This window comes from Arctopsyche grandis, chromosome 7 (assembly GCF_051622035.1).
Source record: "Arctopsyche grandis isolate Sample6627 chromosome 7, ASM5162203v2, whole genome shotgun sequence".
NCBI classification, from domain to species: Eukaryota; Metazoa; Arthropoda; class Insecta; order Trichoptera; family Hydropsychidae; genus Arctopsyche; species Arctopsyche grandis.
Window position 1 is genome coordinate 24,372,037 of NC_135361.1, and position 27,774 is coordinate 24,399,810.

A 27,774-nucleotide genomic window follows, 5' to 3' on the forward strand; every position below is an offset into this window, starting at 1 on the left:
TTAAAATTGAATAAACATTCAACTATGTACATAGATATATCTAAATCAAGAATTATGCACACATTGAATGGGCGAGCATTCTTAATTCGAAACATCGAATTATAAACAAGAACAAAGTATAATATTTACAGTTGATCGAACTTCAATACACATATCTATTAAAAATATACCCATTGTAATAATATTTGAATAGGTTTTGATTTGGTGTATTATAATATCTATGTATGTAATACAGTCATTTATATAAAATTTAATATAAAAACAATTGTCATGCTACATCATTTTGGTATTATATAATTTGATGCTCATACATTTACATATTAGGAAGATTCAATGATGAACTATGGTTATTAAAACACTGATTGACCGTCTTCTATTAGAATTTTCAAAATTTTCAAGCTTAATTGTTGCTTGAAAATTTGAATTTTAACCCATAATTTCAGCAATTTTAACCCATAATTTGAGCATAATTGGCAAATTTGAGCTATAAACATTTCGAATTTCGTTGAATCTTATAAGCTGCTACCTACATAATGTACATATTTCTCGCAAATTTGTTTCTTATCAAAAATATTGTAGATTTTCCATAGATGACTCAATTGTATTACATCTGATGTCTAATTACATCTGAAAAATTGTTAGTAGGTACTTATGTAGAAAATTAATCTAATCATATGTGTCGTCTTGGAGTAATTCCCGTCATGGCACATATTAGCCAGCAGCATAGCTCGGTTGTTAAGCTTCTAACTAATACCGAGAGGCGCCGGGTTCGATCCCATGAAATGACCTCGATTGAAAAAATAATTTTTCTGAGTATATCTGTAGTGCTGCTGGGCAGACCTGGATATTTGCGACTCTAGGTTGATCGTTTCCTATCAGAGTTTGCCAATTTTATCTGATTTCATTGTTGAAACGGTTCCCGATTGAAAATTGGCTAAAATCCTTCCTACATACTATGTCACCACTATTTGAGTAGGATTAATGTACAATAAAATTTATGTACAATTCATAGATATCTCGTTGATTTGCGAGTTTTCAGTGTGTCGTAATTCAGCGACTTGTATAATAAAAAATGCTGTATTGTTTGTAATTGGCCAGGAAGGCGCATTGGGGTTTACCTGTAAGGTCTTCCTGGTATAAAATGTAATAAAACAAATAAATAAATAAATATGATGTATGTATGTAATAAAAACAAATATGTATATATACGTATCCATACATATGCACACATGTATATGTCTCAAAAATAAAAAAGCTTCGTTTCGACTCGAAAATTCGTCTTTGATCGAGTCAAAAACCAACTAAAACTTTCAATACGAAGCTCACACATAAACGTGAAACAATAAATACGGCATTAGACGTCAAATAATATTTGGTTATGAAGACATAACACGGTCATAAAATTTTGCGCGTGTCCGCATTATCGCGAAATCCGGCGTATATTCAACCCTCCATTGACAAGTGGTGTCGCATTAATATAATTATATTAGAGACGTTTATGTGCGGCACTGCAGCAATAAATATTCTGTCTCATCACGGTGCAGTGAATTTAGTGTGAAATTATGTTAAAACACTACTGAATGTTATACAGGGAAGGCGAGGAGCACTTTTCGCACGCGGCACTAAAAATTACTATTTATATCCCTATATATTATAAAAAGGGAGAGAAACAAAACTCGAGCTTTTCAAAACGCGTGTATGTATGTATATTATAATTATCACAAGAGTGTAATAAACTAATAATAAAATAGCTTAAACAATTCTTGTTCCTACGTTTTGCCCAATTCAATGCGTCCATTATTATTACAAGTCTCTTCTATGTTTTTATTTCGTTTATGTTGTACTCAACTTCAATTGAGGCGATTCTGATTTTTTAATATAAATATCTGTAAGTTTTGAATATCATTTGAGGACACTTTATTTAATTTGTCTGGAGCTATTTGCAATTTATCCATTTCAAAACAACATTTAGATATGAACGAGACATTCGGTTGAACGAATGGATGAGCGGTTGACTAATGAACTGACACTAAAGAGGATTTAAACATAAAAATGAAAATTTGAACGGACATTAGGCAGACGAACAAATTTTCAATGTAGGTTTTATCCTTGTGGTCAGATTAGCTTGAATGAATGCTAAAATGTTATATAAACGGTTTTAGAAAAGAGATAGAGCACATTGAAGACACTACCTTAAAGAAGACGAATGCTTTTGCCGATCGTATCAAATTAAATACGATAAATGTCACTTGAATTTAACATAAATGCACTAGAATTAGTACGTTTAGATAAAAAAAAAACCAATCCTCATAAACGTAGTAAAATACAAAAGTGGTCCATTGAATGCATCCACGGGAAAAAATATAAATTAATTAATTATAGGTATTTTAAAGTAATAAAAAAATTACTATCAATAGAAAATACATCCGACTATTGATGTAAGTACTCGCTTGTGGCATGTGAATATTAGATTTTGAGTTAATGACTGCAAAATCAAAAAAAAAACTGTAAAAACGGTGAACTTTTTTAAATGTTCATATTTCATAAACGACAGCAAATCAACAAATATAATATTCGTATTCAGTGGATAAAACTTGATTAAATCCCGCTATGTGAAAAAATGTGTTTTTTTGTTGTTATCAATATTTATCAGTTATCACTTTACTGAACAATATTCCAAAATGTTTGAAGACGAATGCTTATGAACAAATGAATTGTGCTGGTAATTAAAACTTAACGTATGAATGATATATACATAAAACTAACTGTGTAAGAAGAGCAGGAATAGATCGTAAAAGTATAAGAAACCAAAATGACCAAAATGTCAGATATAACCAAAGAAAGGAATGTACGGCCGAATCTCAAAGAAAATGAAGTTTGCGCAGGAATGCATCTTCGGACAAGATTGCAGAGGCTTTCTATATGTTACAAAATATCAAAAGTTAGCGACGACGACGATGATGATATTCGTCCATTATAATTAAATATAATACAACACGTTTTAAAACACACCAGGTCAACGTGCACCTTTGGCCGTTACAGTTCAATCGACGCGTGATAATTGATCACCGAACTATATGCTAAGTGTGCGTTTCTTCGACGGTCTATTATCCATACGCGCATAATGCGATTTTTTTTCGGTTTCGTATTGACATAAATAAAGGTCACGGTCCGATAGGTCGCAATAATGAGCACATTCGTCAATTGTTCCCGTCGATGATCGGAGAAACTGAAAACGTCGAAATTTCACGGACGGCGAGCTTTTTGTTCGAGCGCGAGCCACAAAAGTCGGTCGGTTCGCTTCGACGAATTTTCGCCGCGTGCCTGACCTGTGATTTCGCGGATGCCTGGAGCTTCCCGTTTCTGCATAGCTTTAATATTTAACAATAATACCGATAAGGGTGTGCTTAGTGCATACAACTTGACTTGGAAGTCAATAACCTATTGGGCAGTGTGAAAAAAATATTTGACTTTGAGATTGAGCGTTTTTCTTGTCATTTGCACGTTTTATTTCCATAGGGCAATATTATGTACAAATATAAATTTTTTTATTTGCATGCTCGAACTAAGGCCTCACTTAAACGATTTATAAAAATAATTTGAAAATACTTGGGAGAGGCGACAAAAGACCCAAAGGGCTTGTCTTTAATTATAACATACAATATAAAAATAAACATACAATATGAATATAAATTGAACAAGAAGAACTACAAAAACTCATTAATTTTTGGAATATCATCAAGATTATTTAAAAAAAAGTTTATATTACTAGATTTTACTTATTAATTTGGTAGACTATTCAAAATTTTAATCACTTTATTTGAGAAAAAAGAAATCTTTATGTTTTTTGCTAGAAATACATATATAACCTTTCAGATGAGTGTTTTTACTAAACAATAACAGGTCAATCATAAGACAATTGAAGGGGTTATTTATATTCTTTATATCCATTATTTATTTTTATAACTATTCTGTTTCATACATATATTACTTTAATTAAAATATATTTTTTTAATATATGTAATTTATCGCAAAATGTCAACTATTAAAGAAATTTATTAGTAATGCATTTTTATTAGATTTCTAGTGAATATTCATTCGTACATCTCAAGCTTTGACTGATAGTTTTAAATAACAACTGAAACCAGAAACTTTCTAGATGATAACGCAGAGAGACTATAAATCGGCCTTTCATTGCAAAAAAATGATTTAAGAAATAACTAAATTTGAATTGAAGAAAAATCTGAAGCTTAATTACAAGTCTAATAATAATTGTTTAACATTATAAATTATCATTTAATCTATTTATAAATATAGTATTTAATTGTATTGGATTGTATCAAATTAATTATCTTTCAAACACGTTCAGATTCATACAGACTAGGGATTGCAATATCGGTTTATAACGGTTTACCAGTAAATGGTCAAAATTTCGCCACCGGTAAATTTTAAAATTTACCGATATTTACCGTAAAATATTTTATCGCGAACTAAATACATACAATACAGGCATATTATTGCATAATATAACATAAAAAATCGATGAAAATGGCGTATTGTGAATTAGGTTGTCTGAAATTTGTTTATTTTCAGTATTAAATGTGGCAATTTCAAATTGATAAATTCACTGGCAACACAGACTAACCAAATCTTAATAAATGTGATCAGATGGTAGTATATATTTATTATATATGGTAAATGTAAACAGTGATAAATACCACAAGATAATTGCCTTAGATTTTATACCACTTTAATTACATATTTGAAAAGACGAGTTAAAACTTATATTATATATAAAAATATTTATTAATAATTTAGACCAACAAAGAGAGCAATCTGAAAAGTGTCAAGCTTCGATATAATTTCGCCGTCACACACTCGTGAATATCCGTATCAAATACACACGTGAAATGCATCGCACGTGCATACATACAAAAAATATATAATAAAAGAATACTTCATCGCATTTCACATTAATCAAAACTATTTATAATGCATCACTTACGCACCCAAATGCACTCTGCACATCCGTGTCATACACGACATCACCTATCAGCGCCATTGTGCATTTCAATGGCATTTTTCTGGACAAAAGAGGGAAAGCGGTCGTCCTCATTTGCACACCGAAGTCCGTTTTTCGCGGGGTCCGCATCTGTTGCCCAGAAACACGTCATTTAAATTCAAATGTGCTTATTCAAATTCCCATCCATTTATTACGACACGGTTACGGCCAGAGGGAGGATGTTTGAAAGCCGAGAACATGGGGGCCATCATCGGTCCGAGGAGTCTGGGGACCATCCCTAATATATGCACTGTATAGTGGGGATGGGGGGATAGTATTTAGTGTCATTTACCGTGGTGCATGCATTTACCGCCGTGTCGACTATGACAATTATTGACGGTTGTTATCAACCCCCTAACCCACCCTTGTCATAACCCTCCGCTGTCAGGCGATATCGTAATTTCTCATTTAAATTCAACAATGGCCAAAAACTGTCTCGGTCCTGCACGCGCAGTAGAAACTCCGCAGTTGCGAATTTTCGGCCTCAATTCTGCGAATCATTTGTCTTTATGGTCGTCGTAATAAATCTGCGGTTTCAGGGTTGAGATGCTTAAGTCGAATATTGGCGAAAACGAGTCTTGGATTCGATCGTGCGTAAAAAAAGTTTGCTCTTCTTATTTCAGTTTACTTTAAGAGACAGATAAAGCGAAAGAAAAAGAACGATAATTATGATTAATACTTTTTGATGCTAATTTTATACGAACCGTATTAAAAATTGTGACATAAGATCAATGGATTTTCACAAAATTAACAAAACATTAAACTAATAAAATGAAATAAAAAATTGTCAAGTTTTAATCTAACAAATATGGCAATGATCTTGTTAAATATTATAAAATGATATTTGTATAATCTTATATATAATTCTTCTAAAATTTACATTACGAAGTCTTTATATATGTAATAACAAGCTATAGACGTTTAAAGAATTAAAATCTGACAAAACGAGTGTTTTTGTTGAGTTCCAAAAATCTCGAGAGCTATCATCGTCTCGAGATTTTTTTAATTTTTAAACATCGATTATATTTCACTATCGACTAAACGGACACAATTTAAATCTTTATCGGGGGCCAAACCTCGCAAAATGGCAAAGTTTTAAAGCGATCGGAAGAGTTTTAGGAAGTTTTTCCACAAAAGACCGCAAATTTAAACTGCATAAAATAAACCTTATAAAAAATCTTTTTTTTTATTGAATAACTTTTTAGTTTTGTAATTTGATGTTTTTATAAAAACATTCATAAGATTTGTTATTTACGGAAACGTTTCTATTATTTCATATAAAATTTAAGTTGCTGTCCCAAATATAAATTCTTATCATACAATCATTCGAAATATTTAAATGCACATTGCAACTAAACATCGAATTTTAATTCAATCATGATTATAAAAAATCTTTATATCTAATGGTTCAAATATTTAATATCTAATTTTCAAAGCCCATAAAATTGTATGCATTACGTTAAGAGCACGTATGTATGTATGTATGTACATATGTACTGTACTTAACATGAACTTATTAAGGTCGATCAAAACCATCGTTTTTACATCATCGAGGATCCATTGTGGTCTCGTTGACTTGAAATATAATATTTAACACACATATAACAAGCACAAAGCACATAAATGCATTGTCAATTGTAAAATTATACAGAGGGAGATTCCCCGCGCTAAAGTATGAAATCAGAAGTGCCATACATATGTATGTATAATATATCAAACGTATGCACGTTAACATAATTTACACACGCACGAATAAATAAAAATGATATAAACACCTACATGACATCATTATAAAGACAATAAAGTCGTTCGAAAAAGACACATGTGTGTTTTAAAACACCGTAACAATTTATTTAACAGTGTCCACTCTCGAATGGCGAGCAATAGAGTGGATGCTGTTTTAGTAATTCAATGATCGCTCGACGGTCGAATGGAGAGGAATTTGCGACCGGAAACGCGGTCGTAGTAAACTTCCGTGTGACGTCACTTCCACCCCTGTAGGTGGGGTAGAGTTTATTTATTTATTTGGCCACACAGTTGGCCGCCGTTAGATCACACTTAATGTCCTCGACTTCTACCCCCAATGACATATATATCGGGGATAGTGCCAGGGGTGGCTGAAAATCACCAACGACACGACAGGGATTCTCAACCGGAAGCTGGGAAAATTTTCATTCAAATTCAAGGACAATGCAACTAAACGCTCTATTTAGAATAAATATTCTTTATAAAAGCAAATTTATATATTTTTATATTTAAGTACACAAAATGTTATGCTAATATAGGGAATTTTTAATTGAATATTTCAGTACAAAATATATAAATTCAAAATAATAATGATATATATACGTTTATTTGTATGTGTATATTTATTTATTAGCTTGAAATACTTGGGAGGGGTGGTATAGTCGATGGACCCGAGGGGTTTGTCAATCAGTTTAGAAAATTACAAAGCAATAAATAAAACATATGTAGAAAATTGAGTAAAATATAAAAAAGAAAAAGAAAATCTTGAAATGCATATATAAATAATAATTATAAAGAGAAATAAAATAGCTCATTCATTTTTTGGGAATTTATTTTTAAATTTTTTTAGGTACTATAATCGGCTAATTCATTAGATAGACCATTTCCATAGACCTATGTATTTCAAATATGACCATTCTAATTTGAGTAAAGAAATCCTTAATTTTTTATAAGATACATATTTTTGGAGTCAAAAAGTATGATCTCTATGTTTTTTCATATACATAATTATATATTGCATATATGTATATACATATATACAAAGTAAAAGTAGCCACGTCATAAAACCAATCAGAAAAGAAAAGATACGATAATTATGTATTTAAAGTTTAAAGTTACTGTTATATTTTTTAGTTGATTTCAATTAAAAGAGTAATTTTTAAGCTTTTCAACTGAAATAAACATTTTTGCTGAGATAAAATATATGTTTTAAATATCATGTAAAAAGCTTGACAACCCCTGTTCAATTGGAACATGGGGCCGAAAGCATTTGTCACAGCTTCCTTTTGTTTCCCGGTTGACTAGAGACACGATCGCATGCGAGTTTCACATATATATGAACTCGTACGTCCTTTGGGGTGAAGGGGTTGGGGGAGGAAGTGTGTTAAAATATTAATTTACATCAAACCCATTCATTTAATTTGTAATACAGAAAGATAACACAATAAAACCACACATAAAAATACCATTTTAGGGAAGCTAACCGACAATGAATGTGTACTATGTAGTATCGATTGTTTTTTCTATTATTAGTGTTTTGATTTTTCTTAAAATAGATGGTTAAACATTTCAAAATAATACTAATAAACGTAAAACTGCACTTCAAGATCAAATTGTAGTGATTTAAATCGAAATATCCGATGCACGATTGAACATTCCGCTACAGTTCAATGAGAACAATAACATTCTAAACGAAATGAAAAATTTAATTTTTTTTAATTAAAATTTTAAATTATATAATTTCACTCAAACTCATCCCTTAGCGTAATGATTCAGCAAACGTAGACTCAATTTTGATAATTAAATGCGCAGTTTTCTCGTGTCCCTGCGGAGCGCACGTTTGCACACCTCTACATACTTTCTTCCCCCGTCAACCCCCAGCCGGGACTACGAGGGTGGTTTTTCGGGTTGTAGGGGGTGGTGTCGGTTGTCTGCCAACATAATATATGGTATGACACCTCGTCTCATGTATAAATGCATGTTGACAACGCATTTTTATACTCGTAGGACTACGAGACCCACTCCGACAACATAAAACTATATCTAAAATAGACAAACACAATTAGGCAACGCAACTTAAACCATCTCCCAATCTAGAATATTCAAATGGCATACATCGAATTCGGAAAAAAAAATCGTTTATTTTGCGTAAAATTGAATTTCCACATGGGGCGAGTTAGTAAGCCGATAGTATTACATGGAGCGCGAATACAAAGTGGCGATCTCCCTATAGCGAAATTCCGGACATATTGTTGTGGAAGCTCCCCTTGGGGGGGGGGGGGGTGCGAAGGGTCCATGTCCCTATCTGGACACGGGAATCCCTATCGTTCGTTGTGTGTTCAATAAAGCATTTGTTACAGTGAAAGCGTATTCACCTTGACCTACACGCTTGACGACATTAATACACTGCGCACGGTTATGACGTGACAATGAAACTTTGTAAGTACATACATATGTATGTTTAAACTACATCTATTCTTAATATTGAAGTGTTTAGATTTAATTTTCATGTTAAGTGGGCATTAAACTCGGATTGTTCCTTTGACTGCGTATGATTAATGCCTCTGTGTACTGTAATGTGTTAATTAATTATCGTATCTAATGGCCATCTGCTTATATTGCAAACTGAGTGGGTTATCCTTGCGTGAGCAATCATCAATTAATTGGATTTGAACAATATCGGCGATTTCCCACAACAATTTGCACTAAATAATTAATGCAATTGGTTAAATATAAAAACGATTTATATATTTATTAATTCATACAAATAGTATGAATTAATAAATATATAAATAAATACAAATGAGATTTTTAATTGAAAATGAGAACGATGTCATTGCATCAACTTGAACATAAACCTCTTAAAATATATTTTTTAAAGGAAAATTGTTTTATTAACCTACTTATAAGTAAATATATGTACATATATTGAATCTAACTTTTTAATCTATTTTTACATTTATGTATTTAAATTTAAACAAAATTCGATGTTCGGTAAATAGTCTTACTAAATTATAATATAAAAATATTGATTAAAAATGATTTCACCAGGTTTATAGAAGTCAATAAATATGATCTTATGTTATACATATATGTATACACACACATATGTACTCATGTTATACATATATACACACACGTATGTAGATGTATAAAAAATCATCACGAGCAATGTTTATAAAACATTTTATTAAAATTTTAAAGCCGTTTCCATATTATTATGAAATATTCAATGAATGTCTTAAAAAGCTTTATATATTTATTATTATATAAAAATATATTAAATAAAGACCTGTATTTAATTGATCAGTAACTCTCTTTGATTTGGTCAGTAAATAGACGATTAGTAAGTTATATTATTGGTTACTGACTGTTTAATCAATGTCTGACTGTCGAAAAATAATTAAAACAATAATCGGTCTACTGACCGTTCAATTTCATGTCTTAAATTAATCATTTAATATATACATATGTTTCTAGATAGTACATACATACATACATTATCTGGCCAGTTATATTGTACACAAAAGAACACATTGACAAACGAACAATAATAGTTTTTTTTAATGCGCAAACTATTAGGGATAAGTGAGAGTATTCTCAACCATTTGTCCCATACTCATTTTATGTATGTACATATGTATATATGTATATGGTTAACCTGGATTGCAATATTTTTAATATTAGTGGAAACGGGAATTATGGCAACGTTACTATGTAGATCTAATATGATTTATTTTTTTAAATACTTGGCGTTTTGACACCACAAAAGTTTTGACACCTAAAAGTTTCACACGACACCTGGTGAGTCTATCTGAAACTAGCTTTTGAGTGTTAGCACTAATAGTTCGTGTAAAAACAAACTAGTATGTTCATGAACGAACCGGAGTGAACATTTGGACTATAACACATATAAAATAAATGTATATTATTATAAAAAGCTTCACACTTCTACAATAATTTCAAACCGTGTGTAACATTAAGCAGGAACGCATTAAAATAGAGCCATTACATTCTAAAATACCATTATTTTTGTTAACATTCGGCAACAATAAATCGTTTTGAATCGTTCTCATTGTAAAGGGTGGATGGAGAGGGGGGGGAGGTGCTTAAACTGGAGTACTCGGCTAATATCTCTCATTGTACTACCCCTCCCGATCCTCGCCCACCCACCTACCCCAATTTTCACAGCAGAAATTTTTACTTAATATTAAATATATTGCATTTTTTCCACGGCCGGGGGTGTAAAAAGCTACACCCCTCTCGGCTTTGCGATGACGGGGTGGCAGCGCCAGAGAAACGGAGGGAAGGGGATGTTGCCAATTGAGACTGCCCACTGTACCAGAAACAGAGATTACAATTAAATTCCTCGTGCAAAACGCAGTAATAAGGGACGTATGGTCCGTGGAAGGGGATACGATGGTCCGAAAATTTTCACCAGCCAAATACATATGTAGATATGTATATTTTTTCATTATACGACACTTTTTCGAATGCGATATTTAACGATTGACGATTTAATTAAAAAACGCGCGGCTGAATTTTTTTTTATTTGGTATATGAATTTTCCCACAGTGTGTCATGTGTAGAGATAATACGTCGGATGTGTTATTTTGTACACAGGGTGTTGTGATCGACAGTGTGCCGTCATAATCGCAACAAACGAGTATGATCCTTCACGCGCCAGTTGGTCACAATGTAAAATTTGACTAGTTGCAAGGGATTTTAGGGAGCCGTTCAAATACTGCGCAATCCGGTTAAAATCCTACTTAAAACTCCGTGAAATAATATGTACAGTTGTTATTTAATATTGATGTAAAATAAAAAATGTTTATAATAGTGTTGCGAGTGTTTATTATAGAGCGAATCACATAGTTTCATTTTTATTATTGATATTAAAGTTATCGACCTATGAAGGCTAGAGTAATAAGATGCTTCAAGAAACCCGTACTTCTAGCTTTAAACCCAACTTCGAGTTATTTTTTTTACATATGTATATACATATACACCAGGAAGACCTAACAGGTAAACCCCAAATGCGCATTTCTGGCCAATTATAATATTGCAGCATTTTTTATTACATAAAGCCAGCAGCATAACTCGGTCGTTAAGCTTCGGCCTAACACTGAGAGGTGCGGGGTTTGACACAATGAGCTGAAAAGAATTTTTCTGAATATATCTGTAGTGCGGCTGGTCAGACCTGGATATTTGTGACTCCAGGTCCATCGTTTCCTATCAGAGTTTGCCGGTTTTCTCTGATTTTGTTGTTAAAACAATTCCTGATTAAAAATTGGCTAAAAACCTTCCTACCTACTATGTCACCACTATTTTAGTATGATTAATGTACAATTAATTTTGTACTTTTATAATAAAAATGCTGTATTGTTTTGTAATTGGCCAGGAGGCGCATTGGGGTTTACCTGCAAGGCCTTCCTGGTATAAAATGTAATAAAATAAAATAAAACGCTGAAAAACTCACAATTAACGAGACATCTATGGATTTGAACTTGTACATAAAGTTTATTCTTCACAAATCGTATCCAAATAGTGGTGACATAATGGGAAGGATAATTTTTACCGATTTGATCCGTTTCAACAATAAAATCAGATAAATTAGCAAAATCTGATAGGAAACGATCGACTTGAAGTTACATACACACATATATACAAGTCTGACCAGCAGCATTAAAGATTATACTCAGAAAAACTCTTAATAATAATATTCGTAATTACGAGTAAAGCTATCTTCCCGCCTTCAACGCATCAAGCCGCGAGTGTGACAATAATCGCGCCGCGCCTACCTCGCACTTGAATGTACTGACCATTCAGGTCTGTACCATAAACATACAGCGGATGGCCCACGTCAACAAATATATCTATACCTATATATATGTAAAATTGAATGTCTGTGGAACGGGAACGAGAACGGGAACGGGAACGAGAACGAGAACGGTAACGGGAATTGCACGCGTTCAGCTAGTATTTTATAATAATAATGAGTGAATAATATTAAAAGAAATTTTAACAATATAAAAAAAAATCGATTTCCAATTGAACTATCCATTCGACGGATCGAATGACTAATCGCCTATCAATTTCCACATACTAGTCGTTACAACGAAATTACATATACACACACACAGAAAGTCGCGCGTTTTCCACACCAGACTCATATTTTTTATACTTTGTACATTTACACGGTAAAGATGCAGCGAGAGGCTGTCGGCGCAATATACGCGGACGCGTGTCTGACACGTGCCGGCACGCGCCCGGCACGCAGGGTTTCATCTGCCACGCTTGGCAGCCCTAATCTGCTTATCGGCCAATTCTTCATATTGTTATTATTTATCCCGAGAGAGCGGTTACTATAGCGTATTTAACGCTCGTAAAAATCGGGGGAAAGCCATGGAAAAAAAAAGTGAAAACGTGCACAGGATATCATCGTTTTTCCGCAACCGACAAAATACACATGTAATGATGGTATCGAAGGAAATCCTGTATTTGATAATAATACGCGTGTATATAATTCCGCTTATTTATTACACATATCACAAAAAAAAATACGTACAAATAGAAATTCATACGTACAATTTTATTATACCCTTGTGAAAGTGTTCCGATTTAATATATGCAACATCCGAAAGGGCTCTCCTCTCTTCAAAATCGTTAATACTGTCGAGTGGTTAATGCTTCGGGACATATGTTTTAATACAGGGGCCCTTTGATTTGTTGTATATATATATATATATTTATTTTTGCTATGTTTTTTTTTCTGTCTGTTCAACCCTCAAGGGAGACGATGCCGATGACAGATAAGATTAATACATTGTTGCCGAATAGTTTTCATTCAATGCGGTTGAAATCTTTTTATGATGCGATTTGTGAGCACAATGAAGTATGTGTGTAAGTACGAAACAAATATATGGAATATAAACGATTTTTATGCGAGTTCGGAAATTTTGCAGCCGATTTAAATATAAATGCGATCAAATGAGTGAGATTAAAATCTCGTTCGTGAATGGCAGAAATTACCGATGGATTATTTTATTTCAATCAATCACGCACACTCGTCTTAACAGATTGCATCAAAGCAACGAGTGTGGTATAAAGATTAAGAATTATTAATTATACTCCCATATGTAAAGAGACGTATGAAATTAGGATGGAGTGCATTTGGACGGATGAATGCTGTTTTTAAATCAAAAATGCCACTCTGCCTGAAGAAAAGGATCTTTGATCAATGCGTTTTGCCAGTGATGACGTATGGATGTGAAACTTGGACACTGAACGCCAAGATGCTAAATAAAATCCAATGCACTCAAAGAAGTATGGAACGCTGTATGCTTGGCATAACGAGGAAAGACAGAAAGCGGAACACGTGGGTGAGAAATATGACAAGGGTAGTGGACATAGTGGATAGAGTGAAGAGATTGAAATGGCAATGGGCGGGTCACGTAGCTAGGAGGATGGACGAAAGGTGGACAAAAGAAGTGCTTGAATGGTACCCGAGAGAAGGCAAAAGAGTAAAAGGAAGACCGCAAGGAAGATGGGTGAACGAAATTAGGAAAATGTGCGGAATGAGATGGATGAGTGTTGCGCAAAACAGAGACGAGTGGAAGCGTGTTGGAGAGGCCTTCATCCAGCAGTGGATGGCGAATGGCTGTAAATGATGATGATGATGATATCTACATTAAAAATGACATATATGGTACAAAAGTATTGTATGTAAGTATTATACAAGGCAAATACAAACATCGATTGCCAATTTGTTGGAACTGTTTCAATGAAAATCAGATAAATTGGCAAACTCTGATAGAAAATGATTGACCTGGAATCACATTTTCAAGGTCTGGCCAGCAGCAAACGGTGGGATTGAGCCCATGAACACTTTATACTAACGAATAGACTAATGGATTATTAGAAGGAAAAGAAACATGGAATCTTAAACTGATTGTGAACATTGCAACTGTCATTTATAAAAACATATATTATATATACATATAAAAACACATATACCAGCAACATACATAGCCCAGTGGTTCAATCCCTGTCCCGGTGTTGCTGCCCAGAACTTGAATATATGTGACTTCAAATCTATCGTTTCGTATCAGAGTTTGCTTATTAATATTTCATTGCTGAAACGGTCTCCACTTTTATTCACCGCGAGAAATCTTTCGCAAAGCAAAATATATAATTTTTTGTGTTTGAAAATATTTAAAAATCCTGGTGGCCTGTAAAAGGTTTATTCTACTTTTCCGAGATTCTGGACAATCGAATTAAAGTGGAAATTGGACTTCTTCCACATTCAAATATAACTGCCAATGTGTCTCTATGGTATTTTATTAAATAAAATTTTGTTTGTAAAAAGTTTGGAATTGTTAATAGTTATGTATATATAAAATAATATTAGTAAAAATTCCGTGAAAAGATTATTCTATTATGTGCAATGTTTAACCCTTTACCCGCGGATTACCGCTATAGACGTCGTATTCACCGTAGACTCACCGTGTAAACAAAATACTTCAGGCCTGATTCACTATATAAAAAAAAAATTTAGGTGTCCAATTGTCATATTTGGCCACTTGAATAAATCTTATTTTGGTCGAAAACTATTCATATGAATTCACGCTAAAAATGTACCGTGAAAGCTGCCGCGGGCAAAGGGTTAAGAAAGCAAGCCAAACTTTGATATTTGAAATATCTTTTAATAAAAGTTGAAGGTAAATACTTTTACATGAAGTATGAATTAAGAAAACTTAAAATATGTATAATTTTATAGAGATTGTAATAGAACTGTTCAAAATATTCAAATCATATAAATGAAATTTTCTGTAAGTCTATTAAAAAATTCAATACCTAAAATTTCCCACAGCCATTTGATTTGGAAAATAAAACATAACTACTTGCATCTTTTCGCCGACACATCCACCCCTCGCCTACTTTCTCCCCACAGAATTCGAAGCCGTCATTTGTTCGGCCCGATTCTGCAGATCCGATAGGGAAGTATTTAAAATGATAGAGTCATCACGCCAGCAAATGACATTTTTAATATGATCTCATCGGCGCGATAACGACGGATAACGGCGAGGAGAGGGTGGGTGGATGGCGGGGGGTACGGGGACGATTCGTCGAACGAGGAGGGTGGCAAAGAGGGTGGATTGCCGTCACGCGTCACGCGCCAAATCGCCGAAATCGGATTACTCATATTGAAGATGACGGGGACGCGTCTCCGATATAATATTATAATAATAATATCGTAATAATAACGACACTGCAGATTGATGATTTTAACGACGTGCTGAAAATTTCCCGGCGTGCGACTCTCAAACTTTTTCAATCGGCAAAACCTCTCACTGTTCTCTAGTTACATAGATATTTCATTTTACAATTGTACAATAACAGCTATATTGTTTTGTATTTTAATTTATTTTTGCGATTTATACTACTTACATATGTATGTATAAACAACTCCACTGAAAGGATCCCGGTTCGAGCCCTGGTTTGACCTCGATTGCAATGAATTTAATTCGGATTATTTCTGGTCAGCCTTGGATAAACAGCAGCGTGGACTAGTGGTTAGCATATTATGCTTTCGAGCAATCGGAGTGGTCACGGTTCGATTCCTACTAGTAGCTGTTGTCCAGACCTTGGTTTGTCACTCCAGGTCGATTGTTTCCTTTCAGAGTTTGCCAATTTTTATGATTTTTATTTAAGCAGTTCCTGTAAATTAGCATCTCATTTCCAATCTCTCTTGCAAATCTCAAATTATTCAGCGTCTTGAGGTTATCCAATTTCTATAATTAAATGCTGCAAAAATTTATCCATATATGACACTGAGGATAATATTTGTATGAATTCATAGTATTAATTAAACTTGTATTATTGTATTGTATCTGCATTAGTACACTCGTCGCTTTGGAGCAATCTGTAAAGGCGAATGTACATACATGTTCGATTTAAATAAAATAAAATAAAATTTGTGACTCCAAGTCGATCGTTTACTATCAGAGTTTGCAAATTCATCTGATTTCATTGTTGAAACGGTTCCTCACCAAATTGGCAACCAACCTATTTATTATTTGTCGCCACTATTTAAATATAATTTCAAATTTATAATCTATAAATAAATATAAGTACAAATATAATACCGTAAGTGTCACTCAGGGGCAACCTGTAATGGCATCATAGTAAAAATCTATTTTTTTGTAAATAAATATGCCATTTAATCAAACTATACAAAATCGAGAACTGAAATTGAAATGCTTCAAATTTCCATATACGAAGTGAATCATTTTAATGAACGGTGTGCAACAAATGCATGGCCCTCTTGCAATTCAATTTAGATAGGTTAAACTTACTTCGAAACAATTTCTCACAAGCGAGCAAGTATCGAGTAAGGCAACACGCTACAACAGACTTGTTTATTACATAAAAAGTCTTTTTTTTCTTCAAACAAATGTGCCAAGTATTTGGGAGGGGTTGAGATGGACGACTGTGAATTTAACATATTCAAATATTTTAGGGCGTGAAAAAGACATTTCCCGAAGCTTTTATTGTGTCAAACGAGAGGCCCATACATTAAATGTACGAACCTACTATGTGCACATAAAGGTGTTGTGAAAATATTATATTATATTTTATATATAGGACTTTGTGCCCGAGCACAATGGCCATTGAAAGCTTTGCCTTTCGGCACAGCCGCTATAAATTATCAGATATTTCTTCTTTGAATGCAAAATACAATGTCCATTTTGAGTGCATTCTATATTATGAATATCTTATGTGGTCGAGAACGCTATCGAAGGCACACTCAACGATTATGAGAAAATTTTAGCATGCTTCATTTAAAAATTCACCATAAATGATACAGAAAATGAAATATAATAGATCGGAGTGGGCAAAAATATAAATAAATTCATTTTAAATTTAAAAAATTAATAACGTTTTATCATTTATTTCGATTTTCTATTTTATTAAATTGACAAGTAGATGAATTGCCTGACAAAGCGGATAAAACATTTTTACATATGTATATAAGTTTGTATGGGATATTCTCGACTATAATATCTACAGTCTAAATGCAATGAGATGCTATAATATAAAAATTTGCTACTCTATCAAATTTGGTGGTCCTTATTTGAGAACTGTAGATTTTATATCAAGGATAAACAATCATCTTTATATAGTGGATTCAACTGAGAACTATTCAACCAAAGGCAAAAAAATTCTATAATTATAACTTCATTGAATGTAAATATAATGATAATTTTTTTCAGTGTCAGTTTTAATTGATTTAATGTCATTTGTTCATATTTGAATACTAAGATAAAAAAAAATAAGATTTTGAAACAATTCCGATGCATATTAACGAAGAACATAGCTCAATGGTTAACGTATGTATAATGCTTACAATTAAGAGGTCATGGTTCAATCCCTTAGATATATTTATGTGACTCCAAGTCAATCGTTTCGTATCAGAGTTTTCGAATTTATTTGATTTAGTTGTTGAAACGCTTCCACCAAAATTGGCAACCTATTCCCGCTTTTGCTTTGTATTTCGAGTAAAAATTTGCTGTATATCGAATTTGGCCAAAGATATCTCTATGGTATTGTATAATAATATTATTGTATTTGTAAAATGTTCTGAATTGTTAGAAATTACATATGTACGAGCACAATGGGTTTACATATAACAAAAAAAAATTACCATCGAGTGGAAAATCAATTCTAAGCCCCCAGTCAATGCAATATAAGTGGCATAATTTTCAAAGTCACCCTATGATCAGTCAACACAAATTACCGTATACCCCTAAGACAGTGTTTAAGGCGAACGCTTTAATCCGCACGTGGGGGTGAATGGAAAACGCGAAGGGATGAATCGGACGAGACGAGAGACGAGAAAAGAAAACACACTTTACATTTTTCACCTGATTGCAGGGCGGGTGAAAGGGACGACCCTTTGTACTCGCGTGCCCGCTTTAATGTCTTTGAAAATTATTCACGGGGGTGGGAGGCTGTACGGATGGAACGAGGGGGCGGGAAGACAGAGGGGGGGGGTGTTATAGAGTATTTTCCGATAACGCGCCGCTATATATCATATTCTCTCTCTTTGCGTACGCAAAGACATTTCACCCCCTCCTTATACAGTACCGTAACGACGTGTTATAGACGACAGTATTTATCAAATATGTACATATACGAACAATCCCACATTATGTATATTGTACTTGTACCCAAATGTGGGCAGAAGTATACTTGGAATATCTGACGTGTGACAATAATTAATCAACTTCATTAAGTGTAAATCTTAATACATATCATAATGGTAACGTGTGTTGTACTGTTAATAAAAAGTGATCAAAAATATTTTACCTACATAATAAGATACGTAAGATCATATACGTATATAAGATCTTACATATCATATTGATCAAGCACTCGTCTTTCGTTTATTTCCCTTGGGAATTCACATCTACTATGTACTATATTCAATTGATACATTTATTAGACTCCTGAAATTAATGTGCACGAAAAGCTATTCATGAAGAATGCTATCAATTTTGTTTAGATAGGTGATTTTCTGTCGATTTCTGATTAATTTTAGTGTCGTTTTCATATTATAAACTTCAAATAAAATCAATCAAGTACCTTAAAAAGTATATTACGATAATTATAATCGTTTTTTTTATCTCGCATAATTTATTTACGTTTCGTAATAAAAGATGAATTTTTTTTCTTGAATTGAAAAATGTCTATAACATTGTTGTAACATTGTATTCTTATTCTAAGATTCAATCAATAAGTCACCAAGCATACAAATTTACCAGAATAAATAAAATAAATGTATCCTCAAATTCTAGAAACATACCAGCGACAATTATAGGAATGCTTTAAAGTAAATTGACTATTGAACATGTTTTTACGTGACAAACCCAATATTTGAGTCGTTATATTTGTACGTGGCGTAAGTTATCTTTTCTTAGTGTATATATTTGTACGTGGCGTAAGAAATATCTCGTAAGACATTAAATACTACTTTACGTTTTGCATTTTACAATATTAAAAAATACTGGTGGCTTGTGATAGTTTATTCTGCTTTTCAGTGATTCAGGACATATCGAATTAAAAGTAGGGATAACAATTTGTGAATTAAGTCAAACTGAAACAGTGTTTTTGGAATTGAAAATTGAACTGCCGCCACCTTCAAATATAGCAGCTCATTTATAAACAGACCCATCCCAAGGATTCTACCAGGAAAGTACCCAAAAAAAAAAAAACGGTATTCTACTGGTAAAACTACATAGCCATCTTACTTTAAAGTCTCACATTACCGTCTACAATATAGAACATATACTAGTAGTTTTAATTTCGATGAAACGATTCCAAAGATGCATTTTAAATATTTCATTCAAAAATGCATTCAAAATCAAATTTAAAACAACATATTATTGCACTATACATACAATGTAGTACGTAAAAGGTGTAGGAGTATAGAATCGGTAAATAAGAAAGTATCGTCAAAGTAAGTACCTTCACCAGAAAAAGATAAAACGGTATTTTTAGAAAACGAAAATTTAGATTGATTTAATAATAGATTGCGAGGGAGCGTTCGCAAAATGGCATTCTCCATATCTGCCACAGTCGCGCGTGGGCGGGAAAATTCGCCGATTTTCGGTTTGTTTTCCCGGATGGAGACGGCGGCGGGTGAACGGTGCGAGGGGCGGGGGAGGGGCTGGTTTTTCTCGAGTGTGCAGATAAGGGATTTATCTGGCCAAACGCGTCGTATTTCATTCCCATAAATTTGTGTATTATCAGCGTAACGTTTTCGGGCATCTCGCCCCCCAGTTTAAATAGCTCCACAGGCCCACGCCCCCACGCATCTACCTGGAGTTCGTAACCATGGAAATTTGCATGAGTTCCCACCCGACTTACACTTATTTATATACATATAATCGACGTCTAAGCGTGGCCACAGCGGTCGGCAACCATTATTGGTCTACGAGAGAAACCCCCCCCCCTCCCACCTCAAAACATCCACATTAATGCCAAGCTCCAACTAGACAATGAATAACATTGGATAAATAATTCCCATTGAAAAATTTTTTAAAATAAACTTTTGCTTTGCTTTAAAACTATTCGCAAAGCTTACTTATATAAATATGTAGATACAATATACTTCATAACTTTGTACCAAAAAGGATAATACCATTTAAAATAATATCTAATTGATTCAATTTTGACAAATATATACAACTTTTCAAAATATTACAGAGTAATATCAAATCAAATCTATGGTAATGTGTGAATTTTTAATTTTACATTATTTTTTAAGAGTATAATAATCATTCAACGTCACAAATAAAATAGTACTATTTTCGAGTGTCTATATCCGGACCGGTATGAGGGTGAGGCGAGCGAGGTGCCAAATTGGTAAAGTCAATGACTTGACTAATATGTATTATTTGTTCAAATAAATCAGTAATTATTAATTTGAGAAATCCCTACTCATCACTAGAAGTAGGACCGGAATCGTGCCGTTTTTTGTTAATTGTTCGCCGTGCATTGTGCATTTTTACGATGAACCTTTTTTTTGCACTCTAGCTTTGTAGATTGCTCTATTTCCTGGAAAACAGACCCAAAATGCCCTGTTTCCTGGAAAAAGTACGCTTCTGGTCCTACCTCCACTCATCACATTCGAAGATGTCAAGTTTTGGAGATACTCTTCTTCGAACAATGGCCGATTGAGCTCATATTGTACACCAGGCTTTCTCAAACATCCGAAAAATTTTTCGTCTGTGGCACATGCTTTTATTTTTGGAGTATTTTAAGTTTGGATTATATTTTATTTCTGATATTCTAATTTTAAAAATATGTTTATTTATATTTTACATATATGTATGTACATATATAATGTTTTTAAAGTATAAGTCATCTATCACCCCCTTATTAAATTTAGATTAGGCCCACCCTAAAGTATTGAATGTGTGATATCTTATTTTTGCTTAATATAATACTTATGTATATTGGAAAAAAATTGGGCGCAATTTTTTTATTTTGCCTCAGGTGACAAAATGCCTCGTCCCAGCCCTGGTATATCTATAAATGTACATACATACATACCTATATACTTATATATGTACATACATATGTATGTACATATATAGATATGTTGTATTATAAATATTGTACTTTTTCATGGCTTGTATTTTTTTTCACTTTTTCATAACTGTTTGAAATCAAACTTTGCTAACTGTCTATGACTAGATGAGTAGAATTTTAAATTTCAACTAACTTGACTTCATATTGTACATGACTTCATATGGAATTGTCATTATTTTTTGGCTTCAAAGATTTTGTCGTTATATCTACATAGGTATACATACGTATTACGTAAATCATAAACTCGTCTTGACAGATATTCAAATACTCACAAAACTCACTTTAAAACTTATTTATATGGGAAAATGTAGAGCTACATACATATAGGTAAAACGAAATCTTTATTATAACTACATAACTTAGTACAAAATTAAATTTTATTCATCAATGAACTACCTCATGAAAATCCAATAAAAAACCACGATTTAAAAGGTTGTCGACGATCACGAATAGACGCACAAGAAAACCACCCTTAACGTATCTGTACCTATGTATAACAGTACGTAAAAGGCAACCCACCCACCCTACTCACCGACAATTTCACTCGAAGATAAACGCCAATATTAACACACACATATATATACACCCACATTCATATATGTATAAACACACGAGCAGATAATGCGCAAGCGTACAAAATTCGACGAAAAAAAATAATGTATGTATCCAGTACGATTTCAAAAAATGTGGTAGATATGATAGCAACACGTACGTATGTACATAGATAGTAGGTACTTACACTGGGTATGTTATCGTTGGTGCAAACTCCCTCCTGCAGGAGACGATCCCTGATCTCCCACGCGAAGATGCTGGGACACTCTCTCTTGTACTGGCTGATCTTGTTGACAACTTCGGCGGTGGCCACCCTCGGCTTCGAGCCACCTATCGCCCTCGGCCTGATCGAACCGGTCTCGTAATACCTGTAAAAAATCGATTAACTGGTATTATCAGGTGAGCAAAAAATACTTGCAGTTTTTGGACGTATTTGACATTCAAATTTATTTACCAATATCTGCTGTCTTAAAGAGTAAGATGCAACAATCCAAAAAGCTACAATACAGTTGAATTTAATGCAAAAAATTAGAAGTAAAATTGACTTTTATAGTCGGTTAGTTTTGTACAAAAAACTGGTATGATCCCGCTAAACTGACAGTTGAAACAGTCTGAACAATTAATAAGACGAGTTTCCAAAAAAACTACATCTAAATGGGCAAATGCTTTAAGAAGAGATGTTAATATTTATGTTATAATATATAATAAAAAAGACAAATTTGACAAAAAGTTACAATTTAAATCTAAATGAGGTAATCTTTATTGTTTAATCTTTATTCGTACTTAGGTATGTTCGAAAACTTTTGTTTATTTATTAAAATATATTAATCATTTACTTAAAATAAAAATAATAAAAACACCTTTACAGCATGCATAGCTTACATCTTATTTCAGTAATATCTTACTTTATTATTAAAAGTGCATAATCATTTTGAACAGCTTAAATATGTATTACAAATTGTAGTGAATGAGTTAAAGAATTCCATACTTTTTCCAATATGAAAATAGCCAAAAATACGGAAATCCAGTGAAGGGGATAGGGCTTGGATTATTTGATTACATTTTTAAAATAGTTTTATAATTTCCTAATAACTTACATAAACTATGGCAAAGTGCGACCCAAAGGAGATAAAAAGAAAACAGTGAGAGTGGTTCTTTAAAAAGTCCATCGAAAACGGGAAGCCTAATAAAAAGAACAACTTGTCAATATTTCATTTTAGCGACCATGCTGACCTGTATGGAGAAGTTAAATATAAAATCTCATTGCCGAATCGTAAGAAGACGTTTGAAGTAAGCTGGATTTTGGAGTTTCACGGTCAGAATGTAGCCACCTCTCTTTGAAGTAAACATGTACATATGTTTATACGTATTTGTGGCCTAATATATGTATTATATTTGTCCGCGGCTGTAATGCATATGTATGAAGGTTGAATAAACAAATAATTCACACCATACTAATGCAACCGTCTAATTCGGATCGTTTTGTTTAAAACAAATGGCTCATAATAAGAAGAGGTTAGTAAAAAATAGTATAATATAGAGTTCTTAAAATATCGCAGTTCTGAATAGACGCTCTCAGTCCAAAATCAAGCCAAAAAGTCAAAATCAGAAAGTTGAAAACAAAGATCGACTAGTGTCGATCTAGTGAGAGCAGAGAGACGTCAAAAAGTTACCGTTAGCGTTTTGGCCATAGCACGCAAATCGTATTATCAGCATTATAATATAAACGTTTTAACATTTATTACATAACCTATTAGTGAAGTTAATTATAAATGAGAGATAATGAGAGCCTACTATGCAAATTTTATAAGATATAGTTTGGAAATTATGAAGTTATAGGGGTTTAAACAATTAAACTCTGACAAAACGATGGGGGGGGGGGGGGGAAAGTCAATCAATCAAGGCTACTGGCTATTGACAGTGGGTGAGCTTTCACCTTCTCCAAATTGTTTGGATTCTTAAACGTGTATATTATTTTTTCCAAGAGCTATTCGACTTGTTAAGTCGAGTCTGAATGTGATATTTTCCACCTTAGTGAGCGTCAATTTTCGGATATTATTTTAACCTATTTGTCTGGTAGTCTGCGCTCATCATTGCTTTCATGATTGATTGTGATTTATGAGTGGAATTTTGATTTACTCTCTTCCATTTGGGCCTCACAGAGATGTTTTGTATTTGCAGTTGGTTCTTATTTATTGGAACTGGCTGTAGGTGCAAGGCATTCCATATGTTATTTTATATTTGATATGTTTTACGTTATCTGCTATTATTAATTGCTGTTGTTTTTTTTATGATTATGTATACATATAGTTTTGTCTGTATATATGTACATATATGTTTATATTTGTTTTTCTTTCTCTTTTTTCTTTTATAAGATGTTCCCTTCTTTGTTGTTTTTTATAATTTGTAATTATTATTATTATCCGGTATTATATAGCTTATTATTTTTATGATTGTGTTAAATGTGTTCTTTGTGTATATATATGTTTTGTTTTTGCTATGACTAATTTCTTTAGTTATTATTTTGATTCTTTTCTATTATATTTTTGACCATTGTGGCACATTAGGAATTCCTGTAATGCTACAATGGTCCAAACTTAAAAAAAAAAATAAAAAAAAGATTATATTTCATCATTGACTTTTACCAACGGATCCAATTTAAATCTCTATCAGCGGCCAAACCTCGCAAAATGGCAATATCTCAAAGCGATCGGAAGAATGTAGGAAGTTTGTCAGACCAATTGGCGAAGTGAAACTAATAAAAACTTTGCAAAAAAATTATCATCCATTCGAATTTGAACATCGCCGATATTATAACTACATAGATATACAAATGTATATAATACATATACATATACTCTCATCTCGCAGCTTACTCGACACGGAATATCGTACGTACGTAATTCGAAACCATACCGGCATAGTTGTGGTCTCTGACATATCTAGCGTTAAATTCCTACCTAGACACACGCAGATCCAACGGTGTAATATTACACAAAAATATTCCAGTACGATATTGTCTGATCGAATTAGGCCACGGGAACAAACCGACTGACGTGCGGAACCCGGATTCAACGGTCAATTGAACACTGCATATGTATGTACATATACATATGTATGTACATATACATATGTATATACATATGTACGTATGTAATATTAGGTAAACGAAAAAGTTGAAAGTAAAAGAAGCGTGAATGTTGATGGCAATTGTAATAATAATGTGTATCAAAAATAAAATGGCTTGGTGTAGAAACCCACTTTGCATTTAGAAACCCTTTAAGTTTTATACTGTGTATGAGGACAGACGCGTTTTATGTATTCAAAAGGTAAAAAATATCGATTTTCTCAACAAATTTGCGCTTGAATTTAAGAGTATTACGATAAAAAATAAAACGATACGTTCACGTCGTTGACAGCATGTCACTTTTAATATAATTACAGGGAAAAAAGGAAAAATATCTCGTATACGCCATGTGACATCGTGGTAGACTGTTAACCCTTCGAAGTTCAGCGTTTCTAAACTATTGCAAATAATCAACGTAGACACAGAATTTATAATATTTATTACACGAAATTCCCAGAATAATTACAATGGCTTTGGATATAAAACTTTGCACGGTTCCAGAGAGAGAAAGCTCGTTTCACGGTTGCTAGTTACATGTACGGGGGGAAAAAACCAGTCTCCTTTTCGCATACGTCTGAAACATACGTTTCCAAATGCTATTCCATTTTTAAATTTTGGCGATTCTGAACTGCTGTCGCATTTGTGCAATATTTGTATGTAACATTGTAAGGACGTATTTTTTTTTTTAATTATTTCTTATTTAACTATATAATATTATTACAATATAATTTAATGCAAGGTCTATAATAAAATTACTGTAAGTTTTGCTGTCCATAACATGACGTTGACAATTACTTTTATCGTCTAAAAAATATAAATTTATATTAATATGAAATAAACATCTATTTCATAAATTAATTAATAATATCAACAACTTACGTATTTTATATTAAAATTGTATTTATGTAAATATTTCAAGACACGAATCCAAAAATTACAAAAAATAAAAGTCAAATTCTACCTAGTCAAATGTTGTATTTCTTGACCAAAATGCAATGTGAAATTGAAACGAAATGTAATTGGCCATCGCGGATCGGGGGGGGGGGGGTGTGAATGCGATAGAACCAGGGTTGTAGAATAGCCGGTACGCGCTAGCACGGCGTCCCGGCACCATTTATTGGCACCGGTACGCGGCCCGCCATAAAAATTTCAAAAATCAAAAGCATTTTTATGCTTTTGATGTGCATAAAAATGCTGTCAGGATCAAGGATACCACCAGGCTTTATGTGAGGTACCAGATGTGTCTTCAGCAAATTTAAATATTGATGGACCCATTAACGAAATAAATGGGCCCTGGAATTTTTTTTTCGTTTATGACGTCTCAAACCATTGTCTAGGGTGGATGTTTAAAGAACCTCGAATTAGCTGATTTATAAAATACTGCAAATTTGTCGACCTGTCATGGTAATTTGGCACATGTGAAAGAACGTTGGGATAGTGGATGCTTATGAAAGTTGGCTCACCTGCCGAGTATCTTGGAGACGCATCCGTTGGAGACTTGGAGTATCCTGGAGATGTCGCAGGGTCTGGCTCCGGAGTGTGCCAGCTCGACGATCTTCTGCCTGGTGGAATCCGGCAGTGGTCTGCCCCCTACAAACACCCCGCCCAGTTGGTTAACCCCGCTGTGACCTGCCGGACACACAACACCGAGCGTCACTTACGCCGACGAGGATCACCCGTCCATTTCACCAAATATACTTGTAATAAACACCAAATCAACCAACCGACCAACACGGCTACAACACGTCTCAAAAGTCAAACGAAAGCCATCATTCATAAAACTGCTTCACGCATATACATATAAGTAAGAACATACATACATATACATATGTACACATATGTACATATACACGTACGAGTATGCATCCAATTATAAAGTACAGATTTCGTCCTATGACAGCTCATTTCAAAGTTTTATTAAACGAAAATTTGATTACACAGTTTTATGAATGATTACTGTTGTATGATATTACATACATATGTTACAGTTTTGTGAATCAAATCGTGAAAAGTTAATTTTATGCGCGAATCAGTGTCAAATCTACTCTGGGAAAAACTGAAAATCGACATTAATATAAAGCTCAAATCTAGATGCTTTTACTCTCAAATGAAATGTTACTCAAAATAA

The 27,774-nt window shown here is 33.3% G+C and overlaps 1 protein-coding gene across 1 annotated transcript in view; it reads right to left on the minus strand.

The window, feature by feature from the left end:
* The window catches only part of LOC143914119 (paired box protein Pax-6-like), a 105,340-nt gene that overhangs the window by 59,560 nt on the left and 18,006 nt on the right, over positions 1-27,774 (minus strand). The window contains exons 3-4 of the mRNA XM_077434209.1: positions 27,110-27,275; positions 22,707-22,887 (exon numbers count right to left, since the gene is read on the minus strand). Of these exons, the coding sequence (XP_077290335.1) occupies positions 22,707-22,887; positions 27,110-27,275 (347 nt within the window). The remainder of the gene's footprint in view (positions 1-22,706; positions 22,888-27,109; positions 27,276-27,774) is intronic.